The sequence below is a fragment of the Hippichthys cyanospilos genome, chromosome 1, assembly GCF_059441005.1.
Source record: "Hippichthys cyanospilos isolate Australia breed blue-spotted pipefish chromosome 1, RoL_Hcya_1.0, whole genome shotgun sequence".
Lineage (NCBI taxonomy): Eukaryota > Metazoa > Chordata > Actinopteri > Syngnathiformes > Syngnathidae > Hippichthys > Hippichthys cyanospilos.
The window spans coordinates 31,739,795-31,758,700 of NC_142369.1; the positions used below are offsets into that span (position 1 = coordinate 31,739,795).

General features: G+C 40.0%; 1 protein-coding gene and 1 long non-coding RNA gene across 5 annotated transcripts; one reads left to right on the forward strand and one right to left on the reverse strand.

The window, feature by feature from the left end:
• The first annotated feature begins 441 nt into the window (after nt 1-441).
• On the forward strand, nt 442-17,763 carry add2 (adducin 2 (beta)). 4 transcript variants are annotated; one of them, XM_088411043.1, is made up of 15 exons: nt 442-775; nt 3,076-3,266; nt 4,437-4,578; nt 5,191-5,342; nt 5,455-5,535; nt 6,100-6,249; nt 7,310-7,453; nt 7,675-7,773; nt 7,851-8,027; nt 8,403-8,657; nt 10,451-10,567; nt 10,639-10,725; nt 11,085-11,211; nt 15,526-15,603; nt 16,476-16,667. In XM_088411043.1, the coding sequence occupies exons 2-15, from the start codon at nt 3,120-3,122 to the stop codon at nt 16,508-16,510; spliced, it is 1,791 nt and encodes a 596-aa protein (XP_088267169.1). In that variant the 5' UTR covers nt 442-775; nt 3,076-3,119; the 3' UTR covers nt 16,511-16,667. The 4 variants fall into 4 exon arrangements, with proteins under 4 accessions (XP_088267169.1, XP_088267147.1, XP_088267163.1 ...); XM_088411021.1 differs by lacking the exon at nt 16,476-16,667 and adding an exon at nt 16,678-17,763 and having other exon boundaries at nt 444-775; XM_088411029.1 differs by lacking the exons at nt 442-775; nt 16,476-16,667 and adding exons at nt 2,264-2,351; nt 16,678-17,763.
• On the reverse strand, nt 10,037-10,835 carry LOC148430112 (uncharacterized). The gene is made up of 3 exons (XR_015865139.1): nt 10,432-10,835; nt 10,244-10,304; nt 10,037-10,154 (listed from the first exon to the last, which is right to left on the reverse strand). It is a non-coding gene; the product is annotated as an uncharacterized LOC148430112 (long non-coding RNA).
• Nucleotides 17,764-18,906: the final 1,143 nt, after the last annotated feature.

An 18,906-nucleotide genomic window follows, 5' to 3' on the forward strand; every position in this document is an offset into this window, starting at 1 on the left:
AAATAAACGTATCATTAAATACAATTGTCATTAATTGCACTAACGTTTCGATAGTTCATAAACTGTTAGTAAATAAAAGTTTCATGAATTAAATATGGAATTAAATTAATGTTTCATTAAATTGCCAATTATTTATTGATATATTTAATAGATGATACTTCAATTGATTTATTTAATTCTATATTCACTTATTTAAACATTGAATCAATAACTGATTTAATTAATGAAACGTGTTTATTGACTTTTATGTAATTAAATGAAACAATATCAAAATCACAATACAAGCTCGTAAAACAAAAAAAATGAAACATTTGTGAAACATCCAGCGATTCGAAGCAGTTAGAAAAGTCACAAAGATCACGTTTAACGTTCAAATATGCACTCTTTGTAATTATAGAGGTTCTTTCCGATTCCCAACAGAGGGGGGCGTCTAGCTGCGACGTGTTTCGACTTAATCGGGCCTTAAACGTGTTATAGCGCAACCTTTTAATACAGGGCGCTAGATATCCAAATACGATTCATAAACCGAATCCATGCATGTTAACCCGAAACAGGGTGTTGCTCTGTGGCCGTTTCCGACTGAACAGGCGTGGCAGTGGGCTGGTCCTCGGCGCAGTCTGCAATAAAAAGCATCATGGTCCACTGACTTGCCATCATTCGGGACACTGACAAAGAAACGTTGCTGTCGCAAACACATTTGCTGCTGACCATATCTGCAGTCGTCATTTGGTGTTTTCTGCAGCCACCAGTGGATGCGTCCTTGGGAGGCGTCGAGGTCAGTTTACAACCTTTTCGTCGTTTTATTGCGTTCAACATCTCAGCGCTGACTTGGGCGTTGTACTGCATGCCGCCGTTTGCGTGCATGGGGCTGCGTTTGCGCGTTTCGCAGCAGATAGAAGCTTGATCGAAATGGGAAACGCTCGAAAAACAGCTGCTCCCCACCCTTGTGCATTGTGCGCTATTTTGTTCACATTTAATGCTCTCTTGATAACTGGGCCGAAGTCCTTTAGCCAGCATCTTTGCAATCGGATTCCGACTCTAAAGATTTGTTCGTCCTTTCCCCATGCCCTCGCCTACGTTTATTTGTCACAGATAGCATCAATTTACCTGACAACACAAGGCGAACAAGCACGAGCAGTAGCTGTTTGGTGGCTGTCGGCCTCCTCTTATTGAGGTATTGCTGGAGTCCATTAGCTCATCATTGGCCCTGCTGCTGCTGATGCTGCGTTGCGTGCGAGTGTTGCTAGGCAGCCACGCAGCGAATATCCACAAGGGAATGTTTATATGAGGGTGTTATGTAGATATTGTTCATGACTGAATGAATGGCGCTTTATTTGAGAGGGGCAATGAGGTCAGACATAGTTATTACAGGCTTGTAGTTGATGCGATTCGTGGAGCGAAGGCTAACTCTCAACTGATCCCGACATGGGCTCTTCCACAACATTCCAAGACAGTAAAAATATAAACTATACAGAGTACAGAGAGTTGCGCTGTCAAACTAGCGGCTGCAAGATTGCATGTGCAGCTGTCCGTCATCGCACTTACAGTATAGAGCATGTTTAAGCGTTTTCCTTTTAAGTGTCTGCTTGACAGTGAAATGGAGTAGTTAGTACATCCTTCTTGCAGCTCTGAGGGTGGATTGGAATTTGGAATCCGGACTCCAGTCTTTCCGTGTCAAGTTTGCACATTGTCCCCAAGCTTGCCTGGGTTTTCTTCAGCTACTCTGATTTCCTCCCATAAAAGCATACATTTTAACAACGCTGAAGAAAATTGCTCTATAAAGGTGTGAACGTGAATGCAAATGATTTGCGTATCCTACAAATGACAGACAACAAGATCAGCACCTTGCCTCTTCAACCTAGGTCGACTGGGATCATCATCATATTGAGTGTGACCATTGTGAGAATCACGACACAGTATTCAGGCCCATTCTGGTTGAAGCCTAATGAAAGTGGAGCCAAGGAAAATCAATATAAAACTACTTAAGGGAACTATTTGAATGGACGTCGGTCCTCCCAAAACTACTGTAGGCAAATACATTACAATCACAATACAATTGCAACATGCATGTGCATGTCAAGCCAAGCCCCATAATGGACTTCCGGAATATTTAATGGCCCTATCTTTTTACAACTGTGTGGCATTAGGCGATCCATCCAAAAGACCGTTTGTATGGATCTACAATATACTCTTATTGTAAGCACCACCGTGCTATGCAAGTACTGTAAATAAGTCAGGGTGGGTGTGGGGTGTTTTGGGACGTTATCTGCACCCTGCAGCACTTGTGTTTGAGTATGTGTGCGAATACACAGTTGGGAAGAGGCCCCAGATCTTCTCCAACGATCGTTAAGGTAACGTATTCTCTTTTTACCAGTACAGAGGGTTTCTGTGTTACTGGTTAATGGTTCTGATTGTGTTGTCTGCGTGTAAGCGAATGCCACTTGAGCTTGATGTTTCCTTTAGTTAGGGCTATACAGCCTCTTTTGAGTTTTGGGTTTATTTTGATTTTCTAAAAAAAAAAAAAAAGCTTTATTATTATTTATCAATGCTCAACAAAAGGGACCTTTGTTAACTGCTTTTTTTTCAGAATGAGAACAGTACGATACTTGAGTCACAGATACCAAGTACCGATACCACTAAAAGCTTTGATACACATTACCCAAAACACAATGAGAAATCATTTTAAAGTAGGGCCTATCTATTCCTATGTGGATTTAGTTCTTAAAATTCCATTAAATTTGTCATTTTTTTATTCTTCCAATTCGTAATTTTACATTTATGATCGTAAAACTCCTCTAAGAGAATGCAAAAAAGATCAACTCTTTGTTTTCATATCAATGAGAGCTTGTCTGAGTGGAGATTTCATGTCTATCAGAGTACTGTGACCTCCTCGCAGAGTTCAACGTCTTATTCAATATCTTTGCTCAATTGAACGCTCTAAATTGCCCGTCCTGTAAACTTGGGTGTCATTGTGATCATTCACCCTATAGTCAGCTGGAATAAACTTCGAATCGGAATTAGACTGGTGTTTTAAACTCTTAATGAATGTCAGTATGTTTTGATCATGTGTGACAGTCGTCTTTAGCCAAGCTGCGGTTGGGACACACCAACGGTGGAAGATGAGCAAGTCTCCCACCCCGATGCAAAGCCCAGGGCAGGAAAGCCCCAGTAACGGGGTCCCTGAAGGCCTCCAATCTCCTCAGCATTCAACTCCTGGCTCTGGGCCGCATCTTAAGAAACACATATCAAGTCTTCTTCAAAGTCCGGTGAGCTCAGTCTTCTGTGCAATCCTCGTTTTCTCCCCCATATTTTGTAAATTAATACTGAATTCATGCAGACTATTCAGCAATACGTAAGGAATCTTTTATTAATGTTAGATTTGAGATATTTCAAAGCACGCTATTGCCAAGATGACAGCTTTTCACATGTTGGTATTTTTTTCCGTTACCTTTATGGTGGGCGGCACGGTCAAAGAGTGGTTTGCACATCCGCCTCACAGTTCAGAGCCCCGGGTTCAATTCCAGCTCGATCTGGCCTCCCCGTGTGGAGTTTGCATGCTCTCCCCGTGGCCACATGGGCTTCTCCGCGCACTCCGGCTTCCTCCCACGTTCCAAGAACAATCTTGGAAGGAGGATTGGACAGTCTAAATTGTCCTTAGTGCATGATTGGGTGCGTGGATGCTTGTTTGTCCCTGTGTGCCCTGCAATTGGCTGGCAACCAGTTCAGGGTGTCCCCCGCCAACTGCCCGTAGACAGCCGGGGACAGCTTGATGGTGTGGATGACACTTTATGATACGGAAAGACTTTCAGTTCACAGCAGCTTCAATTCACAGCTGTGTATTTTTTAGGAGTTAACAGCTTAATCTGTAGTCCGTAGTTTGTTTGAGACTATTTGAACTGAATCGTCTTCTTGACTAACCAAACGAGCCTAAGAATGTAACATCTGAAACATTCTGGTTTGAATACAATTCTTAATTGAAGTGCATGATGCTTGCGTGCTGCTGCATAATCTGAATGATTTCAGTATTAATTTACTATGCAGGAAAAAATATTTAACTTTTGTTTCCGAACCTTTGACTAGTACATTACATACAGCATAATAAAATCTAAATGTAAACACTTCTCAGCTTGTCAACAGAGAGATAAAATGGTGAGGTCATAACTGTCATAAAATCAATTTCATCTCATGTATCATTTTCGTGCTGATGCTGCACTAATGCAAAACGATTATGTATATTCTCAGTGAGCTCTATATGCCTTGCTTGTGCGTCTGGAATGAAGACAACGCCATTCTGAAATCAATCCTGAAGTAAAAGATTGTGCTTTTAGAGTTTTAACTGATGTTGTATCATTTGTAACGCTGAAACATGTAATGGAGTAAAACTGTAAAACTGTGTATTTATTTCCCGTGAACATGTTTTTATTTTTTGTGCACAGTCATTCAAGGAGGAACTGGATGCACTTATCCAGGAGCAGATGAAAAAGGGTGGCGGCTCATCAAACCTTTGGGCACTCAGGCAACTGGCTGACTACATGGCTATGCATGGCTCCCCTGCGACGCTACCTGTTTCCCCGTCTAGTATGTATAAGTCATGATGGAGCAAATGTCCTTAATGTTGCTGTCCTGAATCAGTCCTGCTATTGTTTACCAACAAGAGCCAAAGACAAACAGTTTTTGGCGGAGAATTGATTTTGAACCAGTTAACAGCAAGCACTCAATGCGATGTGATTAAAGGATGTATGCCTTTAAAATACAGCTTTGATAATGTGAGAGATCATATTGGCAGAGCTACCGCTCTGCAGGGATTGTATTCCGTCCCACCCTTTCCCATGGCTTTCACGAGCTATCTGATACTATCAGTCACTGAAAATGTATTGTACTTTTATTTTGACACAATTTATTTCTATAAAACGATGACACCTCGTTTCTCGTGGAGCCGTTTCTCCCATCTTTGTGTGACATTTAAAGAAAATCAGAAAATATCAACAACTGTCAAAGTAAACTCTTGTGCTCACATTGCTTAAGATTATAAGCAGATTCTTTCTGATATTCTTGCACAAACATAACTTTGTCTTTAGGGTACAAATTTGTGAAGATTTCCAGGACCTAAAGTCACAATATTTCCTTATTTGGCTTTACGTCCAACAGTATGTGGTTGTTTGAATTTGCATGTGTTTGTGCACTTTACAGACATGATGACGGTAACACCCGTTAATGACCTCCATGGCTGGGACCCTGGCAGCATGGTGAAAGGGGAGCGACTGATGCGCTGCAAGCTTGCCAGCGTCCACCGGCTTTTTGATCTATATGGCTGGGCACAGATCAGTCATACCTCTCTCACTGTTTGTTTCTTTTATTTATTATGCTGAAAAAAAACATGCTTATTACTGTTGTTTATTAGGACTCCAGTTTCAGAGATATTGTCATTTTTGAGTGTCCCGTCTGTTTTGACAGCTGCGTGTAAGCAAAGAACAAGAACACTTCTTGGTGCTACCAGACGGCCTGGCTTACAGCGAGGTTACCGGGTCAAGCCTGGTTAGTAGTTACCTATTCCAAGAACAATGCATGCTTGAGATAATGATCTTTTTATTTCAAGATTAAAGGAGAAAGACATTTTTTAAAAATCAATTTAAAGGAATTACCAAGTGTCTTCATAATTTATACTCCAAAGATAAACAATTATTGAGTTTGAATTCTAGTTTATTCCAAACATGCAGTCGTAAAAACAAACAAAACGTTAAAAAGACAGAAACAAAACAGTTAAGTCCATTTTAATATTTGAATTGCTAGCCCAAAAAGGAGTAGGAAGAAGTCAAACTTATTTAGATCCTACGCCAATCTTCACATAATCATGAGCATCATGAGAGAAATCAAAAATTGCAAACCAAAATACATATACAGCCTATATTATGTGTACACAAAATGAATACATAACTCATATATAAGGTTTTTACACATTGTACTGTACACTTTTGCCTGCGCACCCAACACTGACTATAATTACTACAGGACACATTTCACCCAATTTCTGTAGTGTTGTCTCTGTGAGAGTGTGTCTTGACAAGTGTAAGCACATACTGTTGTTGTTTTGATTTTCAGGTAAAGGTGAATATCTTGGGTGAAACGGTTGAGAAGGGCAGCACGAACCTTGATGTGGACACGGAGAAGTTTAGCTTGCACTCAGCTATCTATTCAGCCCGACCGGATGCCCGTTGCCTACTTCACCTCCATACACCGGCCACAGCAGCGGTAAGTCATTTTGGGATTTCAGCAAGGGATTACTGTATGGACTTCCTGTTTTCGTCTTAAATTAGGTATCACATCTCCGTTGAGTTCCATTTCAGGTTTAATGTTGTCAAAAATAAATATAGCATGGGTTTTCTCTGGGTACTCCTGTTTCCTCCCACGTTCCGAAACCATCTTATGGTAGGTATATTGAACACTCTAAATTGTCCCTTGGTATGTTTGTTTGAATCAATGTCCAGTCATCTTTGTGTGCTCTGTGATTGGCTCATTCAAAATTGTATTATGTTGAACCTCTTACCTCAAATATCTACACCCCACTATGACAATTCGAAAGACTTATTTATTTATTTGACATATTTCGATTTTTTTTTAAACGACCCAAAGAACACAGTCAAGATCTCAAAGGATTGGATTCTCATAAATACTAATTGCTATGGACTTTTGAAAGATGACCGAACCAAAGCTCTAAATGCATTTTTCTCAAAATTATGGATTTCAACTTGGCGATGTATATGTATATATCCAATGCTCCAATTTATCCCGCTTTAGATGTTTGTGTGATAGGCTTCAAAAATGCCAGGAAAAACATATTAGAAGAGGTGACACAGTATTTGGTCTTAAACTGAGGTCATTTAACATCATTTTTAATCCCCATTGTGAGAGTGTGTTTGCACTTTTGCAGCCATGTTATCTCAAATCTGTATTTGTACCACTCCCATTTGAAATATCTTAACAAATGACAGCTCACCCTTGAGTTGTATTGGTTGTATGTTAATTAATAGTTAAAATATATTAGAATGTGAATTTTAAATTTGTTTATCTTTTTTTTGTGTCATGAGGACCCATGATTTGAATAGGGGTGTGTAAAGCTTTTATAGCCACTGTAGGTTTCATTTCATAAGTGTCTTAATTATTTGAACATGTTATCAATAAAAGGCCTCTTTCTTTCTTTCTTTCTTTCTTTCTTTCCTTCTTTCTTTTTGTGAATTTGCACGCATCTAGTCTAACGTCGCTATCCTGTACTTACTGCTTACTGGCTTTGACCAACTATGTCGGTCTTTAGGTCTCAGCGATGAAATGTGGCCTGCTGCCATTGTCGCATGAAGCCCTGCTGATTGGGGACGTGGCCTATTATGAGTTCAATGGAGTAATGGCAGAGGAGGAAGATCGTGTGGAGCTTCAAAAGTGTCTTGGGCCCACTTGTAAGGTTAGCAGACTACAAAAGCCTTGTCACCCCTGCAATAGCGTGGTTTACTCTGCAGCGCTCTTTCGCTTTCCTCATGGGCACGAAGAATGAATATCTAATCAGTGAATGTAGCACAGCTCAAATGTGAGAGCTTTTAAGAAAGCCCTCTGATTGCATTTGGAAGGACGTCTAATTTGTCACTGTTTTAATCCAATTATATTGTGGATTTCAATTATGTGAAGGTACTGGTGCTTAGAAATCACGGCATAGTGGCCCTGGGAGAGTCCGTGGAAGAGGCTTTCTACGCTATCTACCACATTCAAGCTGCTTGCCAAATCCAGGTACGCACGCTCACAGACATGCACAGGTAAATGTTATCCAAATGATTTAATTTGATCATTCACATTATGTATGTCAGGTATCAGCGTTATGCAGTGCCGGTGGTGAACAGAACCTGATTTTACTTGACCGGACCACCCGCAAACCCAATCATGCTGGCACTGTGGGCTGGGCTGGCTCTACTTTTGGCCCAATGCAAAAGAGTCGCATTGGAGAACATGAGTTTGAAGCCCTGATGAGAACTCTAGATAATTTGGTGAGTTAGTTAAAAAAAACAAAACAAAATAAACAACATACAGTATATAAATGAATTGAACACAGCTTTTTACTGTTTAATGATTAAACAGCAAAACTGAAATGTGCTACTTTGGGCTGCAGTTAGGGTGTACCCTAGAACAGGTCCTTTTCCAAATTTAAAACATTGAAACATTTCCCATTTGCATAAGATAAATTAGACTTCATCTTGAGTGTACACCAACATGTGTTTTCTTTTATAGGAAATGTTTCACATTGATTGAAATAAACACTTTCATAGCTGTTAGCAAGTAATCTGTTATACTTAGAAATAAGGCTAGGTGAGTCATCTGCCTCTCATATGAAATATAAACCTTGACCACTTGGTGTCTTCTAGGGTTACCGTACAGGTTACGCCTACCGTTTCCCATTGCTTCTGGAAAGATCACGGTCACAAACACGAAAGGATATAGAGGTTCCCGCAACCACTACAGCCTTTCACCAGTTCGATGATGACGGCCTTCCTTTGGGTCTCAAGCAGCACCCATTTACTCATCGCCAGCAGCAGGAGAGAACACGATGGCTAAATACTCCCAATATCTACCAGAAAGTCAACCAAGAACAAGCCAGTCCCGGACACCAGCGCACCACTGTAAGGAAATGTCATTAGTTTGGGAAAGCACTCACCAGCCGGATCATATATGTTTGAGCAAATGGTCTTGTGTGAAACATACAGCAGTGAAAATAAGGCTTTTATTGGGTGAAGTTCTGACATGTCAGATTGTTGGTCAGCTGAGACAGATCTTGCACGGTTCAAGCATCGTGATGTTGTTTTTTCCATCTCATCCTCCTCACTCCATCTTCAGGGAAGAACCAGGCACAAAATATAATGGACACACTTTTTGATCGTGATTAGTGTTTTTAGTTTTACCATTCCACACCCTTATTCAAGTAAATCTGTCTAAATGTCAATGACAAAAGATGGATTTTAGTGGAAGTGCAACAATCCAAGCAGTGGGAGCGATCAAGTCAAGGTTCTTCTCAATCTATCAGTTTGCTAGTCTTATGCCAAGAATTGTAGTCATCAAACAACATCTGGGCAGTTTTATTTCACTCCCTGGAGGTAGATAATCCACCATAATTTCAGTAAAGTTCCTGAAGGCCAAAGTAGGCCAGTTCACCCACAATTGCATGACAAGTTTGTTAACACCTCGTCAGTCATGAAATCCAGGTCTGAACGGTTGTGTTCCAGGGGTTATTTTAAAGTCATAAGTAAAAAGATAGGCCCACAGATGGCCCATTTTCTTTTCCGCTGATTGTTTTGCTCATGTACCCTTGTCTTTTCATGCTGAGTTTTAAAACGTATTAAAAAAAAAAAAAAAAAAACTTCTTGTATATTTGCAGACATATTTCAAATTTAATTCTCATGAAAATGTCAGAAATCAAGATTAATTTTACCCTCCCAGGTCTGCCTGCAAAAAGAGTTGTGACCTCTAGCTGTCAACTTTTACAATGTGTTCCATTTTAAAGTACAGTACTACTTCAACAACTACCACTTCAAATAATAATCACCATCATCATACAGTTGTGGTTTCAATGCTGTAAGGATGTTCAAGCCACAATTATGATTATGATTTTTGTTGTATACATGGAATGTTTGACTATATGTGGTTGCCTTATTTTCCTGATACTGTATATCATTTAATATATACATTCCCAAATATTTAGTTTGAGAAATGTATTTCAAAGACATCAAATGTGATTGTTGTCACAGTGACCATGACACAGCGTTGCCAGAGACTGACACAGTTTGTAAAGTTGCAGCTATTGGTATGGCATGGATTACGGTTGACGTTCATTAGTTGAGCTGGAGGTAGTTTTATTTATTAAGGATTGATTATTGACACGGTCAGACCAGTGTCTGTCAATTTATTTGGTCAGGCCAAATACACTCCAGTTTACACACAACCGGACAAGATTCGGTGGTGCTGAAAACAGATGGAAAAAGAAACCTGGATGGGTGTTTCATGCCATTGGGAGGAGCCACTTCTTCCACCTTGTTTACATTCCGCCTCACTGGAGCTCTGCATTGCAGAGATGGCTGCCTCGATTCAATTGAGGGAGGGTTTGCTGCAGTGCAGTCTGCCCTCTAGTGGCAGAACAAATGAGCAACTTTATTAGGAAAATGGCGTAGGAAACTTATCACAGAACTGTTACAATTGAATAGAACATCCATACTTCCATTTTCTGTATCCGTTTTTCCTCATTTGGGTCACCGGTCTTCGAGGCCCGGAACACCCTGAATTCGTTGTCAGCCCATCGCGGTTGAATAGAACTTGACGTTTATTTATTGATTTGACATTGAAGGTTTTGTATTTGTATTTTTTTGTTTTTTACATTGAGGGTTTTGTGTTTTGTAAACTTACACTTGTCTCTCTCCCTCAGTGGATGAAGACAGAAGAAGTTACACAATCTGGTAGTACAGCAATCAAGATCGAAAACCCAAACCAGTTTGTGCCTCTTTTTACTAACCCTCGAGAAGTGATCGAGACACGAAACAAGGTACCATGTTGTGACTGTGAGCACTTGTATTCAAGTACAGGATACTTGTTTTGCTTTATCCCTTCCCCAAGATCCGACAACAGAATCGTCAAGACATGAAAACAGCAGGACCACAGTCTCAGGTCCTCGCCAGTGTGGTAACAGATGACAGTCCTCCGGTAAAGCCCAGTGTCTTTATACATAGGCTACAATCGTTTTCAAAAATAATAAAGCTCAAAATTTGCTAAAACAGCATAACATAAAGGTATAACAATTACTTCTGAGAAAATGAAAAAAAAAAGTTAATGGCAATGTAGTGGTATTTATTTATTTATTTTGGATTTGGCGTTGCTGTGACACATCGATTTTTGTTGTTGTATAACCACTTCAAGGTAAAAATTTGTTTGAACAATGACTCGATTTACACTACGATCATTGTTGACTATTTCAATTTAAACTGCTAGTATTTTGAATGCAACTGTGTCTCCTTGCAAATCCTGTCTACATTTAGGAGTTTTGATTTGGTCTTTTCATTCAGTCACCAGAAATCCCAACCCAAGTTCCACCAGAGCCTGAAACTCCCAACCCCTTTAATCAGCTGACAGACCAGGAGCTAGAAGACTACCGCATGGAAGTGCAGAAGAAGCAAGACATCGGCACCAGTGGTTGGTTTCATTTAAACGTTCTTTACCAAACTATGTTTTTATGTGTGTGTGTGTGTGTGTGTGTGTGTGTCTTTTTTTGACATTTTTTCTCCTATTGGCACCAACTAAGGTTGTCATTCAGTGCCAAAATGAATGTGCTCATAATACATAACAACTCCAAATATATTGATAAACGTTGCAGTATTTTAGTTGTTGAACTCAGTCGGTTGACTGTACTATCTCGGCTGATTTAATGGGCTCGTATTGTGCTTCTTACAGTACATCAGACTTTACACACTTAAATGTAGGAATACATGTAATAACATACTGCCTTTGGCACAATTCTTGTTCAATTTCATATTAAATATGAGTTATTCAGGTGTTTTTTAAAATGTACTTACATGACATCAGCGAAGAGTTGGGCCAACTTGAGATCCTGCCGCTTTTTTAGTTACACACGCTGATTGGCTGAAAGCGGTCACACGCAAGCTTTTCACCGAACCAAATTGCAGCCCATCGCTCGCTGGCGCTTAATTCAATTCATTTTATGAAAAGGCACCAAAAAATACGACAAAAAAATGGTCGCATGCATGACTGTCAGGTCTCACATGTGCAGTGGCTAAGGTGTAGAGCTCCATAAGTCCCCCTGTGACCCTAAAAGAAAATTCAAAATGAGAAATCAGACAAAATGATTGATTTTCATCCTTCGATTTGCCTGTTTGTTACTTCGAGATGTGTAATTGGAAAAATACGGCAAGTAAACCAATTGTTTTCTAGTCCATAGGTACAGCACTTCTTATGATGGATTTTTTCAAGGTTTAGGAAAGAAACGTGCACAGATAATGTGGGAGGCATTTACTGCTGCATCGTGTGCGTAGCAAAGATTCGGCTGCAAGATGGCGCCTCTCAAGCGAGTTGGCCAGACTAATTTTATTCATAATTTAACATTGCTAAAAGCTCGAAAAAGTTAATTTTGCACATTAAAGGCCCTTTAATCAATCAGTCAGGGGTATGACATGCTGGAAGTATTGAGACAGAAAGTCATACACACTCATATTTAAACTTTACAGATAAGTCAGGTCTTCAACGTATAAATCATACTGTACTTATTTTTGGACACAAAAGCCCAGAAAGAACATGCACTGTTTTTAATTTCAAAGTGTAAAATTAATCTTCCTTTGGTGTTTTTGTCTTTTGTCAAACCTGTGCTTCGTCTTAAAAATGTCTTTGTTGCATGCCATATCTTATACAGCAATTCATCAATCAACAGAGTCTATACATTAGGGATGAATGATACCTTTTGTTTAAATTTCATACAATACCAATACTTTTCTTTTTTAACAATACAAATACTTTTTTTTTTGCAATTTCATCAATAGGCATATTGACCATTCCCTATTAAGATAATTGGTATCAACTAATTGTTGCACTCCACGGCAGATCACATGAAAACAAAACAAAACAAAAAAACGCAGACCTCAAACTACGCAAACATGCTCTCTCAATGTTGCATCTCTGGAAGCTGGTGAGAACGTAAGGGGGGGGTAGGGAGACTTTCTTATCTAACGTAGGAGGCCCATGTGTTGTACTCTTTTGCCATGGATGTGACTGAACTGAGAGTTCTTAAAATCAACAATAATCTCTTGTTAATTGACATTGTTTAGTCATTGAGTGTTTGTCCTTGATGAGGCCCATGAACGTTATGTCACCTACGTACTTCATGGTGGTTGTAGTTGTATTTGGGATGACAGTCTTGTGCCATGAGGATGAATAGCAAGGGGCTGAAGACACAACCTTAAGGGTAGCTGATATTTAGGGTGATGACATTGGATTGTTGCTCACATGTGCCAACTGGGTTCTGTTTGTGAGGAAGTTCAGAAGCCAGTTGCAATGAGGGCCCTGTGCTGGGGCCTGTGTAACGCAGTTTGCATGTCAAATGCCGAGGGATGATCATTTTCAAAACTGAGCTGAAGTTCAGGAACAGTACCTGCATATGGCTATTTTTATCCTATAGGCGCTCCAGGCGCCAAAAAGAGAACATGACATCATCTGTGGAATAGTTAGGCTAAGCAATCTGGAATGGGTTGAGTGATGGTGGGGGTTTGAAGATAAATTGGTCCTTGAACACGCTCTTGAAGTGTCCGCTAAGGTAGCGGCTGATTTGATCTTCAGGGTCATCACAATATCAGTATAGGTCATCACAAGGTCAACAGAGGTCACCAGGCACTCTTTTCTCAGAAGGAAAAAAATGTTTTTTTTCCCGTTACGAAGTGGACTAGTTTTCAAGTTTTTTTCGTCCCTCTGTTATGTCATTTTTCACGCTTTACGGCATCAACAACAATTACAAATTCAAACTTGGCGGTCAGTGTGCGTGCGTATGACTGCGAGTCACACCACGCTCATACGTCACGTTATGCGTCACTGCATACGTTACTAGGATGCTGGTCTGCTGTTGGTCGGCGTCACAACGTAACTAAGATGCTGGTCTGCTATTGGTTAGCGCCACGAAGATGCTGGTAATTGGTCAGCGTCACTAAGATGTCAATCTGCTATTGGTTGGCGTCACGGTGTCACTAAGATGCCGATATGCTAAAGACTTGATCTCGTGTGAGTGCTTACGATATCTTATTCATTGTGCATTTTTGTGCTTAATTCAAACTTTAATTGGTTATCCATGGGTCCCATTATTGCTAGTGATGTTAAAAGGAGAATTAAGAAGATGATTATTCCGGAAACAAAGCTGGAGATAATTAAGGAATACGAAGAATGTATGCGCATCGATACCCGCCATAATTAGCTTGAGTCACATACAATTTAAATGTTCCTTTATATATTTTTTATGTTATTTAAACATGTATATATCAGTAGTATTTACTATACTACAGTGGACCCCCAGTTTACGACGTCCCTGCCTCACATTGTTTTCACCTTACGAAGTGTCCCGCGCCGTTTTTTTTTTGGTCCCCTTTTTACGCCATTTCTTTTGCCTTACAACACACCCAACATGGCGGTCAGTGTGCGCTCATACGTCTATTTACGCATCACCGCTTACATCACTACATTGCTGGTCTGCTATTGGTCGGCGTCATGACTCCCTAAAATACTGGTCTACTATTTGTCAGCATCACAGGGTCATGAAGATGCTGGTCTCTTATTGGTCAGGGCACGGGGTCACAAAGATGGCTGTCTAAAGACTTGTTTGAGAGTGCTTGCAATATGGTATTTATTGTGCATTGTAGTGCTTAATTCAAACTTGAATTGGTTAGGCACAGGTTCCAAGATCGCTACTGATGTTAAAGAGAGAAGTAAGCAAATGATTAGTATGGAGATCAAGCTGGAGATAATCAAGAAATATGAAGAAGGCTAGGCTAGGCCAGGCTAAGCTACCCTCACTAGGGAATATGGCTTTAACAAGCTCATCACGTCGCTCAAAGGTTAATAAATCCTATCTATTTTTTTTTTATTTATGATGTTATTTAATTGTATACATGCATATTATCTTGTAAACCAGGGGCCCACTGTATTTTGTTACAAATTTTTAATATCTATATAAAATGTTGATTTTATACCTGGGGTTTTGCACGCATTAGCTAATTACCATAGGTTTCCATTGCCTGCCATACAATGATGTCACTTTACGATCCCAACTCCGGAACGGATTAATTTCGTATGGCGGGGGTCCACTGTATGTTCAAAGTTTACTTGTGAGAAGAGCAATATCTGGAGACCTTGAATGAACCCCGAAGGAGATCAAAATCGCCTCTACCTTCGTGGACACTCGCCAGTGTTTGCCCATCAGTTCCATGCCGGTTATAATGACCATCACCCAAATGCACTGACCCACATCATTATGACGTGTTAAGAGAGCTTTGTCATGTTACAATTTTTGGAAACTGGTATGAATATGTTTTTTAGGCTTTCCAACAGGGACATTTGCTATACAGAGAATGGGTGGTGAAGAAGAATGGACCTTAGGTGTAGCTGTGACTTGGTACTGTATATGATTGGCACCTTGCGGCAACTTATATAAATGTATGGCGACAGGCATTTTTTCTGCCTTAGTAAATGAAGTATATTGAAAACAACTTACAGAGACTCACACAACTCTCAGTTCCTATTTGTGAATAAATATTGGTAGTTCGAGAAAAATCTCTGCTAAATGCATGTGAGCAGCAGCAAGATAAAACCACAATGACGGTATGCCCATCCCGACAGTACACAACAATCGTCGTGGATTTTTTTCCACACACTTAATGCGTTTTTGTATTGAGTTGCTGCACAACTGAGCAATTACCTCAGTTTGTTAGTGTGTAACGCTGTGCTTTGTGTAAGTAGGGGAGGAGGTGGCAAATGACAATTCCCCTACTACCTCCCCCACAAAGGGACCTCTGCCCAATCACCCGACACTTTCAGGTGAGGCAATGAAGGTGCACTCACTGTTTGCCCTGCATGCCATGCGCAATGGCTATAACCCAGATGCCTGCTACAGTCTTCCATAAACAATTTTGATCGACTTCTGTACTGCTTTTACCCTCTCATGCTTCAAATGGTCCCCGATGGCCATGTTACTCTTCATAGCAGTCACCACCCATCTCCGCATCGAATTACCGACAAGAGCTCTAAGATTCTAAATGTAACACTATACACTTACAGAATATACTGTAGTACAATTAATAAATTATTGATTCCCCAATATTGGTGACCTTGTGAAGTGATAGTGGCCGGATGCTTAGCGTTTTTTTCTTTTGTTTTTCCATCCCCCCTAATAATATATCATACTAATAACGTGTTATATTATATAGAGGGGGCAGCTACTGCCTGGACCCAAAACAGTGACTACCCCTCAGCAGAGTATTCTGTAAAATTCCAACTCCATCGAAATGAAGCACATTTCCACGTAAATAGATATGATTTTTTACTACTCTATTTCCTGTGACCATTTGCAATTTTTCCTTGGATCATTGCTGTGACAAGTCTTCTGTCTGTAGTTGTCCAACATAGAGTATTTTTTCACAGTCAAAGGGGACTAACACTGGGGGTCGAGTTTTGGCTGTTGTTTGTTTTCTCAAAGAGGACATTTTGGCTCGCTGTAAACAAGCCTGCATAGCATCTGAAGCTAATGACGGTTTACAGGCTGACATGAGTCTCACGTCAAAATGTTTTGCTACATAAAGTCATCAGTGTTAAAGCGGAGCCATCTGTCACTGTACCCACTGTATCTCCTGTACTTGTGTCCTTCTGTGTCTGTCTGTCCTTTTCTGTGTTACTCCGCAATTGATTCTTAGGGCATACCTCTGGTGCTTTGGTCTTGTCTCACTAGTAAGTACAGAAATCGCACACATCTCACGAAGAGCGCATGCCCATCTGCACTGATAAGGTGTACTTTACGCCATTTGGCTTTGCCGCTCCAAGCAACGCTCAAGACTTTCTGTCCGACTGCTAAAATGTTGCCTTTGTGTTTTCATTTTGTGGCAATCCTCGGAGCAGGAGACACAAAGACGGACTTCCCAGTCATACAGAACGGAGGTGAAGAGGAGAAGCAGGCTGAAGAACTCGAAAAAGGGATGAAGGCTCTTTCGACCAACGACACCTCCGCTCCTGCTGCTCTGCCTGCCAAACCAAACGGTGGCACTCCTGAGGGTTCGCCATCCAAGTCGCCATCCAAGAAGAAGAAGAAGTTCAAGCCGCCATCATTCCTCAAAAAGAGCAAGAAGCAGAAAGAAAAAGTAGAAACTTGAGTTGATTTGCGCCAAATCATGATTAAATATTGCTGTGAAGTTTTTTTTGTGTGTGTTTACAATGCAGTAACAGACAGGTTGCTGCAAGTATTTCCAAACAGTCCATAGCAAAGCCATTTTCAAACTTGGTCATGACTGATTTATTGACTGCCATCACTCTTTTATCTTTGGTTTAAAAGCTTAAAATCAGCTCCGACCCACAACTATTATTATTACTCATCACAAATGCTTTGTATTAATCATCTGTTTAAGTCGCCTGCATTTTTTGACGCCAATTTTACTGTAGATGATAAATTGCATTTATCCATTGTATTCACTGCTCAGATTTGGTCCCTTTGTATTGCTAGAAGAGCACTTCATCGATATTGTTTTGTTACAAACCTCACATTGATATTACAGGTGTAAATGTGAGCACATGTGCATTACATGTAGAAATGTATACTGATAGCTACTGATTGTTCTTTGAACGTTGTTTATTGTAACTATCAAAACTATTGACGTTATAGCAGGAACAACAAAGATGAGCACTGGGCGAAAATCATACTGTCTTGCAAGAAAACATAAGGTGACTATAAAATATGCTTGTAATTGCAGCTTAAAGACTCGTAAATACACAGAAGGCACTAAAACATTCCACTTTCCCCATATTCCAGTGTATGTGTAGGCAAAATACCTCCAGTCAAATATGCTTTCCGTTTTAAGCGGGTTGGTGCGAAAGAAAGGCTGAAGCGATGTTTTTGCTCATTATTTTATATTAGAATGTGTATGTGAATGTTGCAAGTCAAGTCCACCATATTCTTGTCATTAAAGTTTTATTTCGAATCAACTGCGATAAGTTATGGAAACTGTCAGTCTGTCCACAATTATTCTGGTTCTTTCCCTGTTGGTCAGATGGGCTATACTCAAGGACGCTTCAACACTATCAATCACGGCATTTTTATCTACATTCACAAGAAAAATGTGGCAACATTTGAGGCAAAGTATGCATGGAGAGTCATTCAAAAATGTATTAAACATTCTTGATATTTAGCTTCAGGTTCATTTACTTACATATGCTCCGCGCTGGTAAGACAGGTCAATGAAAGCGGAATAACTTGGGTGCGCGGGTTGGACTGGATTAGAAGTTATTGTTTTCCACCACAATACTGTATGACAACATTTCTGAGAGGTAGCAGGAAACGATGTGTGGATTAAATGATATTTGGACGCTAATGGTACTATTGGTAAATGTTAACCCCTGGGGAAATTTTTGAGCCAATGCGGGCGTTGAGATATTTTTGGTGTGTGATATCAAAGGAAAAGCATATGAAAAAAAAACACTAGGGGTTTAAAATATTGTATAGATTGTCAAAACATGTCTATATGCCATCCTGCCATCCCTTGTAAATGCTTGCAAGCGGGACATCGAGAGGTACACCCTGCAGATGTCAAATTTAGCTCATTTACTGCCATTCAAAATGGGAAATATTGTCAATTTTGGACATATTGAAAACCTGATGTTTTATCATGCATTTGCTCTGATTTTTACATTAATCATTTCAACGGCAACTCACAAACAGGGTGCAATAGAAATTTTTGTGTTGAGACCCTAAAACCACCAAGGGGGTGGTCACTTTTGACATTTGCAAGCCTTTCAATGACTTCATTGAGTGGTGACTCCCATAATGCAAAGTTCTTGTAGAAGAAAAAGGCGTCGATCCATGAAATAAATGTGTCAGGATGCTTTTATTTTGCTGCAGGGAAGCGTTTATTTTCATGCAACACATAACATTATATCTGCATATTACCGTTTGCAAAAACCGCAGTCTTGACTAGCTTTTTACCTTTATTTTCTCATGAAATGAAAATTCTTCGAACGAGGCATCCTTGTAATATACATTTTTATGGAAAGGGCCGATACCACTGAACATTTTGAGGGGTTGAAAATAAAAATATATGTATATTTAACGATGTTATGACCCTTTCAAAGTCAGCTCAA

What these genes read in the sequence shown, in the direction of transcription:
- add2 (XM_088411021.1), top strand. Translation starts at nt 3,120, where the DNA reads ATGAGCAAGTCTCCCACCCCGATGCAAAGCCCAGGGCAGGAAAGCCCC. An exon ending in ATACACCGGCCACAGCAGCG is followed by an intron (nt 6,250 to 7,309) that starts GTAAGTCATTTT and finishes GTCGGTCTTTAG; the next exon opens with GTCTCAGCGATGAAATGTGG. An exon ending in TAACAGATGACAGTCCTCCG is followed by an intron (nt 10,726 to 11,084) that starts GTAAAGCCCAGT and finishes CTTTTCATTCAG; the next exon opens with TCACCAGAAATCCCAACCCA.